Below are 19423 nucleotides of genomic sequence, written 5' to 3' on the forward strand. Positions count from 1 at the left end.
CTCCAATCGCAATATGCTTTCTCCCCTTTTTATTGCCACTTCGAGTTGGACTCCAATTAGCAGTGGCATTGCAATTACAGATTCCACTCTCAGTTTTTGTTGTTCCCGCTTGCAACGAGGAGGCACTTCAGCTCACTCACTTCATTTCGATCATAACGAGGTAATACTGCACTTGCTGCAAGAGCACTTGAGCTCTGCAACAGGAATTCCAATTGCAACTCCACTGCGAGCATATCACAGCTTGAAGCACATTAATAATGTCATAAGAACACATTCTTTCACATGCCAACTTGATGACTGGTTGACTTGCTGGCTGGTTGACTGACTGACTGGCTGATTGACTGGCTGACAGCATGACTGGCTGACTGGCTGACAGACTGAGCTCTTGACTTGTCAATGCCGCAATAAATCAAAATGCGGCCTCACAGAGTTTTGCACGTCGTCGTCCTGCTGTCGATACGCTCCCACAGTTGCCAATGCCAAATACAAATGATACGTGCTCTGTGTGTGTTAGTCTGGCGACCGGCTAACGCTGCGTATGAGTAATGTGCGTGCTGAAGCATCGCACGGCCAATAGCACAAGGCGTTGACGCAAAAAAGAACACAGGCAAACACACACGCACACACACACGCCCAGATACACGCACACATTAGATGTATGTGTGTTTTGTGTGCAGCTCAATCAATCGCATTTGTTTCGCAAATCTCTTCTTGCCAATTTCTGTAGCATACTTTTCGCGGCTCACTTAAACGAATGAAAAGCCAGAACTACAAGTAGTTCGAAATCAAAGGACTCGCATCCTTTTACGCTAATGAAATCGAATTAAGGATCAGTATAAAACCTACTGCTAGTGGGTGTCATTAAATACCCTTCGAGTGAATGGCATATTTTTCTGTTTTTCATAAGAAAAGCGACTTTAAGCCTGTAGCAACGCAGACTTGCAAATTTACCCCGGTTTATGGTCAATAACAGAGAAATATTAAGTCTGCTTACACATTTTTTTATAGCGTAAGCAGTGAAGCAACACATCTTCCACTATTTAATAGACTCACGGAGTTTTCACCTGCTATATATTAAAGCTGACACCTTAAGTCGTTCGTGCTTCTTAATTTGTCTGCCAATTAACGATTTTCTTTGCGAGCTCTGTGTGTATTTATGTCCTTTCGGCAACCACAGCTCGCTTGCATCGCTGTCTTTATATTTTCATTTCGCAATCAGTTCGCATGGCTCAAAATGTCAGACTTTATTGGCAGTGCGATTTTTTTTGCTTGTTTTAAAACTGAAATTACTTTATGCAAAGAGCTATAAATAAAAACCGTCGAAAGGATATGAAGAGATGCTGTGATAGAGTGAGAAAGGGATCAACTTGTAGGCTTTAAATGTTTTATATTCATATTAAAAAAAAACAAAACAAAACAATAAACTAATATGAAATTGGCAACATAAATCGTAAGCATGTGTGTATATAAAATTCGTATAAAATACAAAAGCAACAACAACAAATTCAAGTGGCACAGCCAGTGAAACTGAAATGAATGGACAGCGGAGGAGGAGGACGAGGTCGAGCACTGTATGAGGACTATAAGGACCACTCGAAAGCCAACGCATTGTTCTATTAACTCATGTGTGGGATCATAAATTTTACAGCTTTGCAAATAAATTTTCAAAACCCACTGAAAAACAACAACAAAGGAGCCAAAAAAAAGAAGAAAAAAAATTGAAATAACAAAACGAGAGTAAAGAAAGAGAAATTTCTATGAAAATAGTCATAAATATTTGCGCCATTATGCGACTTGGACCGCTTCAAGTGGTCGCTCGATGACTGCGTGTGTGAGTTAGTGTGTGTGTATGCAGCAAATAGCTAAATAATATGTTGTGGCAGGGGACACATTGAACAACGTCCGTCCATCCCTTTTTAGCGAGCATTTCTCTAAAATGCGTTGAAAATGGCTCGAAGGACAAATAGCGCGATAAAACAGTCAACGTTTATTGTTATTATTGCTTTCATTTGTTGTTGTTTTTATTGTTGTTGTTGTTGTTGCTGTTGTTGCTGTTGTTGCTGTCAACTTATTGTGTTTCAAGTGATTTTATGGGCATTCCATGTGCCACAAGTAGAAGAATGGCAACGTCAACGTTGCCAAGCGTTGCTGTTGGCTGCACTTCAGCAACTCAATGTGAAATATGTGTGACTGTGTGTGTGCGTGTGTATGTGTCTGTGTCTGTGTTGAAATTGAATGAGTAAATGAATATCACGAGTATGAAATGAATAAGTAACTTGTTGCCTAGCGGTTAACAAAGCTCCAAAATGCCAAAGTTATAGTCAAGGAAACCTGATAAGTTCCGTTCCGAAATAGAAACGAACACTGACTTTATATTCGACAGTAAATAAATTCATAAAAACATGTTTAATGAAATGATTCCATTTATACGCTACTTTCATAAAAAAAAAACTTAAAAGCAAGCTTCTAAATTCTTTTGATATTAGCTACGATAATATTTTACATAAAATTTTGTCTTATCTTTGCTAAGCAACATTCTTAAATATGTAATGCATAAATATTTTTGATATTTGAATATTAAAATGCCAAATAATATTTAAATATGCCACTTTTTAAATAGATTTTAATTTTAACTTAGAAAAGAGATATTATTTAATATGAAAAGAATAATTAAGAATTTTAAATTTTTGTTCTACACTTTTCAACCAAAAATAAATTTAAATTACCAATAACCAAAAATTAAACTATAAATATTTTAATAGCGATTTATTTAGAACAGAATAAATAAAGAAATGGAAATAGTAAATGGTTAGATATCGAGATAAACTGGCTGAGTTAATTATTGAGTGCTAATAATGAGTAATGAGTGCAGTGAGTGCATAATAAGCTGGTAGTTGGACCACTTGATTTAAAACAACGAATCGCTCAAGTGAATAATTGATTGAATGCGAATGAATTTCGAAAGCATGAAAGGATAATAATTCGTAAAGTGTCCAAGGCGAATATTAACTAGATTTTCGGTTCATCTTTGTTGTTTGAGTTGAGCACCCTCTGAAGAATATGCTAATTGCCCAATGTTAATTATTTGGCCGGATGAATTGCGTGTATTTTGTTGATTTATTATTCCGCCTGGCTGCCTGAATGAATGAACGAATGAACGAATGAACGTTGAATGTTGAGTCTGAGTCAAATTAACTGAACTGAAAATGCAAAGCGAAGAATACTAAAATGTTATTCATTCAATTATTAATATCAATTCCATTTAAGGCTAAACGCTGCGGCAATCGCTTGGTCCCTTTGTTTACGATTGCTTTCAACTTTAATGAAATCCCCGCTTGACAAAGGTTCAATGAAAGATTGATTGAAAACCATTTTTGAAGTGCCAGTGTGGCCAGACCCGACGAAGACGCAGACTAAGGCCAAAAGAGAGAGCCACAGCCACAGCCATAGCCAAAGCCAAAGCCAAGGCAACGCGAACAACGCGTCGTGGGCGTTGCTCGATGGGCGTGCCAATAATTATGCGCATAAATTAGGCAAAAGGCGCACAGCCTTGAGACGCCCTTCTATGCCCGTCTTTCTTCTTTCTTCATTCCCTGCCCCCTACTTACAGTTCAGAGTCTGAGCGAAAGCTGTATGAGCTTAACGCAGGGCCACAACATCAAGTGTTTCCACAGCAGGCTAAAGATGAAGACGGGAGGTGGCCTTTTGCCATCAAGTTGAAACTATAAAGCGGCGCAAAAGTCGTCCCATTTGACTCGTGCACCATGGGGATCCATCGTCCAAGGGGGCAGCGACTTTGCCCATCCCCTTCCCGCACCGACCGAAAAAAAAAGCGTTGACACTGAGCGATGCGAGAGCACTTTTGACAAATTACTTAAATTATGAAATTATAAAACGCCAAGTTGATTAGGTTTTTCTTCAGATTGGCTTTGATTGCGTGTGGCCATAAGTCCCAAGTGCTGTTGCTGTTGTTGTTGTTGTTGGATCAGCATCTCGATTGGAGATGTGACAGAGGGCAGGGGCAGAGGCAGGAGCAAGGGGCAGGCAGGTTAAGAACGTTGTCAACACGTTGCTATCATAAATTTGCACCTGCAAAATTGGGTTACTCCTTGGATTGCTGACTGACTCACCGACTCACCGACTCATCGACTCACTCACTGACTGACTGGCTATAAAATTATATTAGCCAAATGCGTTTAGATGTATGCGCTGCCAACGTGGGCTTTTATGCCTTAACTCGGCTAACATTTCATGAATAAAATCCATTGCCAGACACTCTAATGGCCGTCAGATAAAGTCCCCAACTTGATGCATGTGACAACAGCGGCAACAGAATCGCCGAATTTGCCTTAAAGATACGCTAGATTCGGTTACAGCTACAGCTTCGAGATACATTTAAAGATTCAGATACATTTTAAATGGCGCGCCCTGTTGCGCTGCCTGAATTGAAATGTCGAATGAAGCTGCTGTAGCTCGACAATTTATTATCCTCACTGCGCGTATTATCATTTGCTCATTAAATGGCCATCTCAATAATGCATTCAAATTGCTTGCTTTTGACCTTCACAATTCCCATTGGGCAGAGTTCGGCTCTAATGCGCTACCAAATACTTTTCAGTTAGTTCTTCATACAATTTATACACTTCGTATACTTAATATATTGCGTATATGTACACTACTTAATATGCTGCGTATACTTAATACATAATATATATTCAAAGGCTACAAAATTTCACGTTCATATAATAAATAAACAATGTATACTAAATTGACTAAATAAAGTGTCAAACTTCATATATAAAATATGCTGCATAAGCTGCGTATACTTAATCCACTCCATATGCTGCGTATACTTCATATTGAAAATAATTAGCGTATGCAAAATTAACTACATATACGGCCATTAAATAATTAACATTCTACGTATACTTAATATACTAAACAAACTGCGTATACTTCTTATGCATATCATATGTAAAATACGTATACTTTATATGCAAAATAATTTGCGAATACTTAATATGTGATTAAAATGTAACAAACGATATCGAATCGAATACTTAATTTTCGTATATTGCGTATACTTAATATTCCACATACATATTTTGCGTATACTTCATATATTGAATATACCAAAATATACTACGCATACGTCATGCTTTTGATTGTTTTGCGTATATTTTAAATACTGCATATATTACGTATACTTCATTTACTGTATTTACTGCAGATACAGCGTATAGTAAATATTATGTGTGTGCTTTAAATACTTTTATTACTGCGTATACTTCATATGGCGCATAGGTAATACGAATTACGTATACGTCTGATTCACTTGCTTATTAAAGTAAGAAATTTATTATGCTTTTTAATCAAATTTTAAATTTCTAAATAAATACTAAATTAAATTATTAAATTTATATTTATGAAATTAAATTAAAAAATATAATTAAAGAGTAAGCTAAAGATATTTTCGAGCAATCCTTTTTAAAGTTAATCGTCAGAACGCACTCACTCTTTATTTAATTTGCGATCGAGTGATATTTCTTTTAGCATTGTTTTAACAATTTTCTGACAGTACTACAATTTCGGTAGCCTTGTCATATGTATCCAACTTTGCCAGCCTGCTACAATCGTAAATAGTTATATTGCATTAAAACCTCACTCAATACTAAATGTTCGCTTTCCTCTTCTCACACTCTTTGCAGATACATCTACGTTTGCCACGCTCCGATGGCTCGCACCTGGTGCACAATGCCGCGCGTGAAGCGCTGCACCTTCTACATCGCATTGCTGGCGTTTCTGCACCAGCTGCCGCGCTTCTTCGATCGCACCTACCTGCCCATGGACATCGAGTGGAACGGCAACTTGACCGAAGTGTGCCACGTGGAGACATCGCTGTGGGTGCATGAATACATCGGCGTTGATCTCTACTATACCAGCTACTATCTGTTTCGTGTGCTCTTCGTCCACTTTCTGCCCTGCATCATCCTGGTGACGCTGAACATTCTGCTGTTTGCGGCACTGCGGCAGGCACAGGAGCGACGCAAGTTGTTGTTTCGCGAGAATCGCAAGAAGGAGTGCAAGAAATTGCGTGACTCCAATTGCACCACTCTAATGTTAATTGTGGTTGTCACTGTGTTTCTTATTGCTGAAATACCGATTGCTGTGGTCACCTCCATGCACATTGTTAGCTCGCTGATTATTGAGTTTCTTGATTATGGTATTGCCAACATATTCATCATGCTAACGAATTTCTTTCTTGTGCTGAGCTACCCCATCAACTTTGGCATCTATTGCGGCATGTCGCGACAGTTTCGCGAGACCTTCAAGGAGATATTCATGGGTCGGATGGCGGGAAAGAAGGACAGCTCGTCAAAGTACTCGATGGTGAATGGACAGCGCACATGCACCAACACCAACGAGACTGTCCTCTAGTAATTGGTGATGTTGGTGCCGCGGCGCGGCAGCAGCGATCATCATCGCAGCCAGGCCGTTTGCACAGCCGTTGCCGATGGCACGGCGCCGCAGCATCAGCATCATCATCAGCATCAGCATCTACATCTGCATCATCATCAGCAACAGCGACGCACCAGCAACATGGAAATAATTGCCGAGGAGCGCAACGTCTAAGGTTTCCGCTCTCCCTCTCCCTCTCTTTCCCTCTCTCTGTCTTTTGGTTTCAAACCATCACCCAAAGAAATAAAATAGTAAACAAACGAAACAGAATTGAGCGGATATTGAGTGTGGCATGCATAAAGCGATTTATTCGTGCCAATTTGTTATAGAATCGATAACAGAAAGACTGCATTTTTTTTGTGTGTGATCGTCGAAGATGGGGAAAGCAAAGCTTGTGAAATTACCTTCTCTGCTTCTTGCGTCACAAATCAAATCGAAACCCAAACCGAACTGAAAAGCAGCTGTTGCTGGGAAGGAAATTAGTAACTTGAATCAACTGTCGATTAAACAAGATTAAATCGTTAATACCTTAATAGCAGTTCATTGGCACAGCGTTCAACAAATATTGCATCAACATTCAATACAAAATACACAGGATTCGAAAGAAAGAGTAAAAAATAAATAAATAACCAACAAAATACATAACACAACAATTCAATGTTAAATGTTTGTTCCAGTTCACTGATTAACAAAAATGTTTAAACAAGAGAAAACAATTGAATTTAATATGTTTTATGTACGTTTTGTGTGTCTATGAGTGTGAAATATAACTAATATAGTCACAACAACTAAATACTACTAACTACTACAATAAACGAGAACAACTACAATTAGTTATGATAATGATTAGGAAATAAAAAAAGGTGATTTTCACAGTCACTCCCTTGAAAACAAAATAACATCAATCGAGTTCAGAAAATTGTCAGTTGAATACATGTGTTTCTGAATAGTTTTAGATCTTGCAAAACAAACAAAAATGTATATGTAACATATAGTTAATATGTGTATTTAATAGATGTAAAAAACAAATGCAAAAATCAATGTAATAAATGTATTAATTATAAAAAATAATAATTACAGGAACTGTGTGCATAGTTGTTGAAGATACAACTGACCTATGCAGAAATTTAGTAGATATAAAGTATTTAAACTTGAACTTCTAACACACAAACACAAACACAAAAGGAAAGCAAAATTCAAGTGAAACCAAAAATAACAAGAGAACGAAACAAAACGATACGAAGAGATTCTAAAACAAAAGTTTATTTTTGCGTGCGATTTTTGTGCGGCATTTTTTGGCTAAAAAGTTGCTGTAAACAAAAAACTAATTAAACTTTAACAATAAGCTGACTTTGTTTAAGTGAAAACTAATCGTAAGCCAAACAAAAAACAACAACAACAACCAGAACAGCAAAAGCAACAACACAAAACTGAAAACAAAGTATGAAACTCATTTAAATTTGTAAACCTTTTGAGCCCCAAAGTTTACTGATTTAAATGACAGGCAAATAATAAATGCAAAACATCAATAAAAACGAAATTCGAAAAACGAAAAATGAAGAAGAAAAATAACAAACAACAAACGTTTCAATTTTCGCTGTTTGCGGATTAAATAAATGCGATTACATTACATAAATAATAAAATAAATCATATAATATATATACTAAAAGAAGATAAAAGTTCATTGATATTTCCTAGGCATAGGTTCAGCTCCATATAACATATTATATAAATAAATATATACATACATACTATTTTTTTTGGTGCATTAGCGAAGTAAGTGGATAAGTTAAGTGAATAATAATGCGATAATTCAATGTTGATATCTGTCTGTGTACAAGTATTTTAAACAAATCTCAAGTTTAAATGTTTTACTCGTAAATCTCTGTAAACTAGCTCGATAAGTGCAACCAACAACAACAACAACAACAAAAATACGAATAAAACAAAACTTCAAGTTTTCTGTCTGAACCGAGTGACTTTTATTTAAAAGAGGGTATTTTTAGTTTATTTTAATATTCGGGTTTAATTAGTTTATGTTTTTTATTTTCTTTAAATTGCATTTAGTTAGCTTAGACTTAAATTTCAATTCGCATTTGCAAATTCTGGTTTTTTAACGATATGTAACATATAACATAATATCGATTAATCGCATTTTACATGTCAACTTAGTTAGTTAGCTGGCAGCCCGGACAGTAAATTACCATTCACATAAATAAATTACAGCGATTGATCGATTAGTTGAGATCAACTCTTTGTAAGCTCAATATTATCGAAGACACATTAGAAGAAGAAGAAATTTTCCTTTTCCGTTTCCCATACCAAGGCGCGTGGATCAAATGGCTGGGACAATTTATAAATTTATGTAATTCTCCATCTGCATCGATATAGCCACCAGAATATTTGTTTAGATAATCATAAGGTACGTAGGGTACGTAGGCATATACAAATTAATCAATTCAGTTGCACTGAATAGAAAAAATATATTTGTTTGTTGGGAGCAGCAAGCTTCCGCTTTATTCGGATATCAAATTAGAACTAAAGTACAAAAGTGGACTTATGCTGCAAGTCAGCTAAGATGGGACAAAGGTTCTTTATGTTTATGCAAAACGGATGATGAAATCAAAGATCGAAGTGTGAAATGCAATTGTGTTTACAATTGCGTTTTGACATGTCAGCATTCGCTGTTGAGTTTACATTTAGGTTTGCGCATTATGATCTGGGCTTTACGTTAATTGTGTTTATGCTAAGGCATAATTGTTTACATCAAAAATGACTGCGCAATTGGAATTGGACTAATTGGAAATATTATGGATTTTCAGAATTCTTTGATTTTAAAAGGTTACAATAATTGAAATACGCGGGCTGGTGCTTAAGAAGCTTTATCACAAAAAAATATTAAAATTAATACAAATAATAAAAGTGTTATTTTAGAATGATTATTTTCTAAAGTGATAACACCATCTGTTATGATTTCTGTTGGTCTATTTTTTCAGTTATTTTTATACAACTTGCAAATTTTTTATTAAGCAGGTTTACAAAACAATTTGATTCAAAATTAATTTTAGCAAAGCTATTAAACATTTTTTTTTTTTTTATATATTTCGATGGCGTAAAAAGTGTTATTGCATTTAGCTACTTTGTTGTTTACAAATAATTTTCCATCTTTTTGAGCTATTGCTTTTGCGTGATATAACTTAACATACAATTATAGTTAACAGTTGGATATTTTATATAAATTATGATTAAACCTTTATATAATATAATTGAAAAAGACGAAACATCTAAAAAAGGTCTATTAAAGTAATGTTTAATTTTTCGTGGTTAAAAATTTTTATAATATCTTCTTGTGTGAGAGGGGGGTTTGAGAGGAATTAATAGGCCTTCGAGTGTATTTGTAGGTTTATTTGGATAATTGAGTTGATGTGTTTTAACATTTTTAAAATTATTATATTCTCAGGCAATTTGCTTCTTGCTCGAGTGCGTGCTTACAACTACTCATATTGATTATCGATACTTATTTAAGTATTTTTAGCAAATATCGCGATACCAATACTGCATGCAGTATCGATACCGATAAATCAGGGCTTATGAACACTGGCTAATTTATCCGTTGTTCACAGTCGGCCTCTCCTGACACATCGACGCGTCCTCGCAAGATCCGGGGGGTGGTTCATACTCCAAATCCTCATCGTCATCTGGCTCATCCGATGGCAACTCGCACCAGCGCTTCATCTTGTCAGACGAATAGACAGATTTGTAATGTTTCTGCTTTCGTTGAGCATGTGGCAGATCTTCGACTAGATATCTGTCATTTGGCAGCACTTTGGTGATAATAAAAGGACCTTTATATCGAGGCTCCAATTTTCGGGAGGTACCCGTGCTAAACGGCTCATTCTCGACCAAAATAAGATCATCTAGTTTGTATACTGTTGGTGTGGAATGTGTGGCATCGTAGCGCTTCTTCGCAGCAGCTCGATGATCGTTGACTGTAGTCGCAGCATCTCTTCTGAGTTTGTTTAACTCTGCATCTGATAACATCGTTTGGTCATGACCTTGGATTACGTTCGTCAATGTATTTTTGAGAATATCTCGAGGCTCATAACCATAAAGGAGCTGGAATGGGGAACATTTAGTTGTACTATTTACCATTGTATTAATGCTCCACTGAATTGTTCGCATGTTCTCGTCCCATCGCTTCTCATTTTCATTTGAAGGCAATAACATAGACAATATAATTCGGTTTGCTCGCTCTGCATGACCATTGGCTCGTGGTGTCCTAACAGCCTTAAGTATGTGCTTTACGTTGTTTGACTTGCAGTACTTTTCAAAATCTTTCGATGTAAAGGCTGTTCCACGATCTGTTACGATTCTCTCTGGCATTCCCAAATAGCTTGTTACATCTTGCAGTATATCCAGGACGTGTTTAGTTGCGGTACTCTTCACCGCTCGTACTATGGTGAATTTTGTGAAGGCATCGACGATTACAAGAATATGCTCATTTCGTTTAGAACTTTTAGGAAAAGGTCCTAGGTGATCCATGTGTATGGTGGAAAAGGGAATCGGATTGATGGGATTATAGTGGTACTGACCTTCCTGTCTTCCACCTGGTATTTTGTAAAGTGCGCAGCCTACGCATGCTTTTATATAGCTCTTAACAAAATTACGCATTCGAGGGAACCAAAACAAATTCAGAATTCGAGCCATCGTCTTGTCTGTGCTCATATGTCCGGCCTTATCATGACATTCGTGTAAAATATGAAATCTTAACGGCTTTGGCACAACCCACAACAACTTATCTTTGTACTTTCGGAAGAGACGGTCATGTTCTATAAGATATTCGTCGGTCTCCGATTTCTTCTCTGATTTCATATCGGCAACAATTTTTCTGATTTTCTCGTCCTGCAATTGTATAGAAAATAACCAATCAGCTTCGTCAATTATGGCTTTTGAGATTTTTAAGCATGCTGTATCCATCTCATGATGATCTTCGAATGGTGCTCGACTTAGTGCATCCACATGACTCATCTGTGTTCCAGCGCGATGGACAATGTCTATGTCAAATTCTTGAATGCGCAACCACCATCTAGCAATCCGGGGTATAAGCTCTCGTTTCTCCATTGACGTTTTCAGTGCATTACAATCTGTTACAACTCTCAGCTTTTTACCATACACGTAGTATTTAAATCGCTCCAACGATTCCACAACAGCTAAAGCTTCAAGCTCGTAACTGTGGAAGTTCTTCTCCGGTTTGGAAGTAGCTCGGCTAAAATAGGCAATTGGCTTTAACTGGTTCTCTTCATGTTGTAGCAATACTCCTGCCAAACCAATGGCACTGGCATCTGTATGAAGTTCATGATCAGCATCTAAACGGTAACTAGTGATTACTGGGTTTGATATCAGGCATCTCTTTAACTCGTCAAATGCATCTTGTTGTGCTGGCTTCCACATGAATTTCTGTTCCTTGCGCAATAGGAAACGCAATGGCTCTGAGATGATAGCATATCCAGCCACGAATTTGCGAAAATAACCAGTGAGACCCAGGAACTTTCTCACATCGGTTACATTGGTGGGCTTCGGAAACATTCTAATGGCATTCGTCTTAATATCCCCAGGGCTAATGCCGTCTGCATGTATTTGGTGACCAAGGAATGTGATTGACTGCTTGTATAGTTCACATTTATCCATGTTTAAAGTCAATCCACACTCATGCAAAACTTTAAGGACTCGCTCTAGCTTCTCATACATTTCGCTAAAAGTATGGCTACCAATAAGGATGTCATCCATATAGTGTATCATATCGCCTTTGCACACTCTCCTCTGTAATTCTGCCATTAGTCGATTAAAAACAGCAGGTGCGTTTTTCAATCAAATGGAAGTCGCTTGAATTCATATAATCCATCGGTGGTGATAAATGCTGTGAATTTCCTGCTCTCTGGGGCTATTTCAATCTGGTAATAGCCACTGTTAAGGTCCAGGGATGAAAAGTACTTATATCGTTTTGCCTCCTGCAGGCGCTCTTCAATGTTCGGTACTGGGAAATTTTCCTTCTTGATCAACTTGTTCAGACGTCTGTAATCGATACACATTCGATCACTACCATTCGGCTTTTTGATGAGCACTATCGGGCTGGCGTACTCTGATGTGGATAACGTTATAATATCCTGCTCCAACAACTCGTCGACCATTTTGCGAACAACTTCCTTCTTTGGCTCGGAAACTCGATAAGGCGCTTGAGAAACTGTCTGACCGCTCTCAACAATTACATGGGCTTGGACTAAATTTGTTTTTCCGATGTCTTGCAATCCTGTAGAGAAAACGTTGGGGAACCTTTCCAGCAAATTACGTATTTTGCCTCTTTCCTGATCATTCTGAAAATTGATCAAAAGTTTGTCTATAGCACTGCCGATTGGAATTAACTGCTGATGAACTGCTCGCTTAACTTCTGTGACATGTGGCTCAAAGCTTAGCGTGAGATGAGCGCTAATGATAACATCTTGTCCCAATAGGAAATCCTCCTGTAACAGGTCGTCGTCTGCTACATATACTTTGGCTGTGACCACTTTTCCTTCGATGTCCATGTCCACAATGATCGCTTCTGTAAGGATACATGAACCCCGCAAATGCCTCTTATTTGCATAGAACATTTGTGGCGTTCAGCGTTGATTTTCTTGGCAACAGATTGGCGCATGATACTAGCCTGGCTACCTGTATCAATGAAGGCGCTATACTCGTGTGAATTTATCAAGATTTTTCTGATGAAAAGTTTGTCATGATTGGTGGCTCCTAAACGCATTGTATTCGCGGAATGACAAGCTCCGTTTGGCTCATGAAATTTGTTGCATTTATTACAGCGCAGCTTTTTCTTTTCCTTTGTGCACGAATTAGCAAAGTGTCCCAACTCTCCGCAGTTGTAACACTTCAGGGTTTCCTTGATTTTGATGACTTTACATCGCTGTCCTGCTTTTGCTCGAAATTGCTGGTTTTTGGTAAGAATTCTTTTTTTGTTGTGCTCGGTCGACCTCTGTTTACAAAATAAGATTCCGCTGCATCACGAAGTTGCTTCATTGACGAGAAGTGAATCGCTGCAATACTGTTTTGCAGTTCTCGGTGCTGTAGTCCTGATCTTACATATCTTATAATAGCTGCTTCGCTTAGCTGGTACCGCACCCCAAGGGCGGACATCCTGAAACAGTACTCCTTGACCGTCTCCTTTGATCGTCTGGTTGCATTTGCCATAGTAAAATGCACTTCTGCTTCGTCTGGGCTGGCTCCGAACTCATCCTGTATAGCTTCCGCAAAACTATTCCATGTCGTGTGGAGAATAGGTGAGGAATCGAGCCACATCTTGGCTGGTCCCTTTAGTCGTGTGTATATTGCGAGTAATACAAATTTCTCGTCCCATTGATAAGCATCAACCACTTTGTTGACTCGATCAATGAACTGGTTTACGGAAATGGCGTTCTCATCACTTGGATCAAACTCCGGCAATGTGTTTGCAATTTCTTTCACCGATGCTTGTCTCATGACCTGTCCAATATGTCTGTTTTCATTGTTGATATTTTCGGGTTCCACTTCAATGATTTGCTGCTGTTGATTGTTTGTCATTGATGCTTCTGCATTTTGCCTTTGCATTGCGACTAGCTGACCCATCATATTCGTCAATGCTTTCATTTCATTTTGCAATTGTGAAATTGCCGCTGATTGTGACGTCATCGCTTCTTCTTGCTGCGTAGAAAGCCCAGCCGTTACTGGCATCTCTACTTCTTCCGATTGCTCGAATTCAATTAATCTTAGAATTAATTCAGCTCGGGTGCCTGAGCTTGACAAATTTCTAGCTCGTAGCAGGTACCTTAACTCGTCTACTTTGAGTCCATCTATTTTCGTCATTTTTCCAAACTCGATCGTCTCTCTGTCTTTGCTTTTACTTATTGCGCAATTCCCGTTGCATGTGTGCAAGCGAGACAACTGCTAAGTATTTCACAACGTTGGCGTCTATTTGCGAATTTCACCACAACTTTTCGTATACACACAAGCCTTTTGTATGTACACATATATGTATATGTCTTCAAGTTCACACAGATTCTTGAAATCGTCTCTTGCTTCCACAGGTTCACTAAGATTCCTGATCTCTCTATTTTGAATTCGTCCGCCACGTGGAAAAGGAACACATCCGTAATTTGCAATATACGTTGTCACATAGACCTTTGGGAACACATCCCATTACAAACTTTCCACGCCGACAATTCTTCTTGCTTTTTGTGAGTTTTCAGCACCACTCCTTCGTTTCACACATCCAACCTCAAGAATCCCACTTCTGAACTGTGAGAGGGGGTTTGAGAGGAATTAATAGGCCTTCGAGTGTATTTGTAGGTTTATTTGGATAATTGAGTTGATGTGTTTTAACATTTTTAAAATTATTATATTCTCAGGCAATTTGCTTCTTGCTCGAGTGCGTGCTTACAACTACTCATATTGATTATCGATACTTATTTAAGTATTTTTAGCAAATATCGCGATACCAATACTGCATGCAGTATCGGTACCGATAAATCAGGGCTTATGAACACTGGCTAATTTATCCGTTGTTCACACTTGTTTAAGATTTTTGGATTTAATATTTTGGCTTTTGAAAAGGTTATAGTGCTTAGCAGATCTTGTAGGTCAATTGATAATAATTTGAGTCTGTATTTTTTTAATAAAAATTCTTGATCAAGTTTAATATTTTTTTTAAATTTTTGATACTTCGGCTACTTCTTTAAAAATTGCAGAATTAATTTTATTTTGTTGATTATTGTTCTGAACGAGTTCATTGATTTTAGTTTGAATATTTATCATGTCGTCATGATCTGGTGTTCCTGTTATCCATTTAAAAATGGTACTGTTTTGATTAAATTTAATTCCATCGTTACTTCCCAATCGATAGTACTGTTCTTGTTTATGAACAATTTTAGTTCTTTTTCAAATATATCATTATAAAAACTTAAGTTAGTAACGTGGAAAGCTTCTCCATATGTTTCGTATAATAATAATTGGTCTGTATCCTCCAGTAAGACGTAGTCGTCGTAAAATGCACAGAATCATTTATATGTTCATGCTAAATAATAAAAAAAATATATATAAAAAAATATTAAATAAATAAAAATGGTATTTCAAATTTTATGTTATCTTTATGAATTATTCTCTCTTTGTTATTTATTATTACTTTATTTCCCAAGTCTTCTTTAACAACTTGTTTTTTATATCTGGGTCTTAATTTATTTCTTTCACCATGTTTTTTCTCGTAAATTACTTCTCCCACATAATAATTTTTGAGTGTTCTTTTTTCATTATGGTATTCGAACATTTTGTCTTAAGCTGTTTGAAGTTTGGCTGTTTTATTAAACAATATGTCAGATGGTTTTTGCTGGGTTGTTGATTGAATAGTATTATTGTATTCTTTTGCCGCTCTGTATATGACCTCGGAAGGATCCATTATTTTAAATTCTTCTTGAATGCAACGAGAAATTTCAATTAATGTTGAATGTACTCTTTCTACTTAACCATTGGTTATACTATGTCGGGGATCTGCGAAATGAATTGTTAACCCTGCGCGATTCATAGCTGATTTAAATTGGGGCTGATGAAAAACTAGGTTCATTATCCATCATAATGGATTTTGCAAACGGAAAGACTTGGAGTAATTCTAGTACTTAATTTTCTATGTTAGATTTGTTTTCTATTTGTTTCACTACTAGAAATTTTGAATATGCATCTACGCAAATAATGAATGATAATTTTTCTGCGTATAAAATGTCAATGTGCAATTGTTCTTCTTCTCGTTCTGGAATGGGTGCTTTAGATATCGGTATTAATTTGGGGTACTGTTATATTTATTTTTGTTACAAATTTCACAATAACGAATATATTGTTGAAGTTTTTTTATACAAAGTTGGCCAATAGTAATATTTAAGAATTTGTTTAAGATTTTCATCGAATCCTCTATGTGCTCGAGCATGTGTCTCTTCTATAATTATTTCTTGATCGTCTTTGTTTTCTATATCTTGAACGAATTTTCTTGTATAAAGGAATGTATTTGTACAAGTGTTTTTTAATAATATTTTGAATTTCATACAAATGTTCGGGAGTACAATGAATACCTGTTGTAAGATTTGGTTGGAGGAATTCTATCGACTGTATCGTACTCTATAATGTGACTTGTTTTATTAAATACTTCGTATTTCTCGTGGATTGTGAATCTATCTTTTGCAATGAGCAATTGTTGTTTGAATTGGTTTAAAGGTTTATTAGTTTCCTCAATTATAATTTGATTACTGCTGAATGTATTGTTTCAATAGCGGAATGTATTGTTTCAATATCGGACAACTCCTCAATGTTTTCATTAGTTATGTGGTTTATAATAACTTTTGACAAAGCGTCTGCAACGACGTTTGTTGCTCCTGGTTTATAAAATATTTTAGGAGAGAATTCTTCAATAAATGCATGCCATCTTTTCATTTTTGAATTAGGATTACGTGCAGATACTGCGAAAGAAAGACGTTGATGATCTGTATGGATTTATAGATTGGTTACTCCCTACAGCTAACGCTACAAGCGCTTTTTATTATTTAACCACTTCTGTTTGTGGCTCTTTCTTTGCCTCTCACTCACCTAGTACAATTGACACTCGTCTCTCACCGGCGAACTGCAATCGAAGGCGCTGTTAAAGGCCGCCGATGTGAAGACAGCATCGTTGATGCGCTGTCGACTTCCGCCATGGACATCAGAGTCCTGCCCCAGCTGCAGCTCATCCAGTTGGCAAAAGAACTGTGCCACATTCAAGAAGAAGAGTTGCTGCATTGATTTGTTGCCTGCCACCGCCGCAGAGGAAGTTGCCACAAATGCCTCGTGGGCCAAAGTGAGTCCATTAATGTCGCAGAACTTCTCATCGGTCATGTCCTTGTACTTCCTACGAAAACACCGAGATTGCCGCACAAAATGTTCGCTCGCTCGCAGTTGTCGCCACTGCTGTCGACTGCCCCGCGTGCCACGCGCATCGTAGATGACATCGGTGGGCGTAAAGCCGTGCGACATCTCGTGTCCGATGAGAAAGCCGAGTGCACTTTGCGTCAACAACGCCGGCTGTTTGGGCCAATAGATGGGCGGTGCAAGCAGCGAATGCGGGACCAACACGAGATTGCGACCCGGCATAAAGAATGGCGAGGCATAGCTGCCGTAACCATCGGGCTGCAGCAGATGCAGTGAAGCAGCAGCTGCTGCTATTGTATTGTTATTCTCTCCATCCGCCTGCAGCGCATCTTGCTGCTGTTGCCAGTGCTGCAGCTGTTGCAGTATCGCCAGCAAGTTGCCGAAGTAATCGCTAACATTCAGCTGCAGCGGCGCATAGTGCGTCTCCAGCAGTCGAAGCTCCTCGTCCGCATCGCCGCCCGGCAACACGCTCACCTGCAATCGCATGCGTTGCAACTTATCGCGCAGAAAGCGCTGAGCTGGTGCCCCAAAATGATTTCGATTCTCTTGCAACTTGAGTGCGAAGCGTTGACGCAACTGTTCGAACAGCTGCTGCATCGTATCAGTCATCAGTTGTCGCTCCTCCGACTCCTGTTGCAGCAACCAGACAGCGGCATGCGTCAGCAGTTCGTGCGTCTGTCCGGCGCACTCGTGACTCGTAAACTGTGGCGCCCCACGCAACTGCAGCTTGTGCAGTAATCGCAGCAATGCGTAGGGCAGCAACACGGGCAGCGAATGTGTAGCAAGCAGGCGTGGTAAGCGTTGCTTGTAGTGACGCCAGTGAGTGTCAAGCATCTGACTCGACTCCGGCTGCAGTGGCAGCGGCAACAGCCAGTGATCGGGAAATTGTTGGAGTGACAACACTTTTCCGCTGCTCACATTATGTGGCAGCTGACTCAACTGCAACTCCAGCTGCTCGACTTTTATCCAGAGCTTCTTCCGTGGCACGCCGTGTGGCAAGTCCAGCTGCTGATAGAGCCGTCGGAATTCGTCTCGCTTCAGGGGCAGAAACTCGGCAGCAGCCGCTGAGCCAGATTGCTTGTGTGGCCAATTCACGGTTATCTGACGCAGCCATTCAATGTCCGCTTTCTCCGTCTCGTCGCTACTTTCGTAGTGTGGCAACAGCTCCAGACCATGGTCTAGCTTCAGCAGCGTAAGTAGCTTCCACTCGCTTTCGCTCCACTTCAGCAGAAAGTGCACAAAATGGGACGCCTTAAACTTGATTCGCTGGCGACGACACGATCTGTAATTGTCTCTCAGCAGCTTGACAAAGCGTGGCTCATTCGTCTTTGGTTTGCGATTCAGCATCGTGATTAAACGGCTTTTGTAATCGTAATCCAGTTGCCCGAGTTGACTGTAGTAGGCGTCGCTTGGATGCGCCTTTGCCCAGCCACCGCAAGCGTGCTCGTAGAAATCAACGCAGGCATCGATCTTCGGATTCATGTGGTGCCACAAATAGTCGAGTGTTTGATTCTGGCTGCTCCCGCACACGAGTTGCAAGCACAATAAGTGCAACAGCAACCGCAGCTTGCACATTTCGTTTTGAAATTCGCGTGAGAACTGCGCAAATCCATTTACCAGCGATCAGATGATAATTCTAGCAAATCAATTCACCGGAATTCAACTCGCTGCCAAGCTGCCCCCATCTGATAACCCCATCCGAGGCAGATTCGTTGCTCACTCAGCTGAGGATGACATCAAGTCAAGTGACGCAGCTAATTAACACATAATTACGCGCTCACCAAAGGTGAGAGCTGCCGGCAAGTTGGCAACTCAAACTATATTTTGTTTGCAGACCAATTGAAATTGAATTTACTCCGTTGTTTGTCTGTCGGTCTATCGGCTATCTTCTCATCTATTTGATTGCCCATTAGAACCACTTTTGTGCAGAGTAACTCTAATTTTAGAAATACTCAAATTTCTTCACAGTATTTTAATAAATAAATATTTTTTTTT

The 19423-nt window shown here is 38.6% G+C and overlaps 2 protein-coding genes across 2 annotated transcripts in view; one reads left to right on the top strand and one right to left on the bottom strand.

Annotated features, from left to right (window-relative positions):
• LOC133848725 (sex peptide receptor) overlaps window positions 1–7648 on the top strand; it is a 61855-nt gene extending 54207 nt beyond the window's left edge. Inside the window, exon 6 of the mRNA XM_062284387.1 lies at window positions 5709–7648. Coding sequence (XP_062140371.1) covers window positions 5709–6438 — 730 coding nt within the window. The 3' untranslated portion in view covers window positions 6439–7648. The remainder of the gene's footprint in view (window positions 1–5708) is intronic.
• A 9278-nt stretch (window positions 7649–16926) lies between these two features.
• Window positions 16927–19034, bottom strand: LOC133848769 (membrane metallo-endopeptidase-like 1). The gene is made up of 2 exons (XM_062284461.1): window positions 17111–19034; window positions 16927–16983 (listed from the first exon to the last, which is right to left on the bottom strand). The coding sequence occupies exon 1, from the start codon at window positions 19001–19003 to the stop codon at window positions 17111–17113; it is 1893 nt and encodes a 630-aa protein (XP_062140445.1). The 5' UTR covers window positions 19004–19034; the 3' UTR covers window positions 16927–16983.
• Between the last annotated feature and the right edge of the window lie 389 nt (window positions 19035–19423).

This window comes from Drosophila sulfurigaster, chromosome X, assembly GCF_023558435.1.
Source record: "Drosophila sulfurigaster albostrigata strain 15112-1811.04 chromosome X, ASM2355843v2, whole genome shotgun sequence".
Classification (NCBI taxonomy): Eukaryota; Metazoa; Arthropoda; class Insecta; order Diptera; family Drosophilidae; genus Drosophila; species Drosophila sulfurigaster.

What these genes read in the sequence shown, in the direction of transcription:
- LOC133848769 (XM_062284461.1), bottom strand. Translation starts at nt 19,003, where the DNA reads ATGTGCAAGCTGCGGTTGCTGTTGCACTTATTGTGCTTGCAACTCGTG.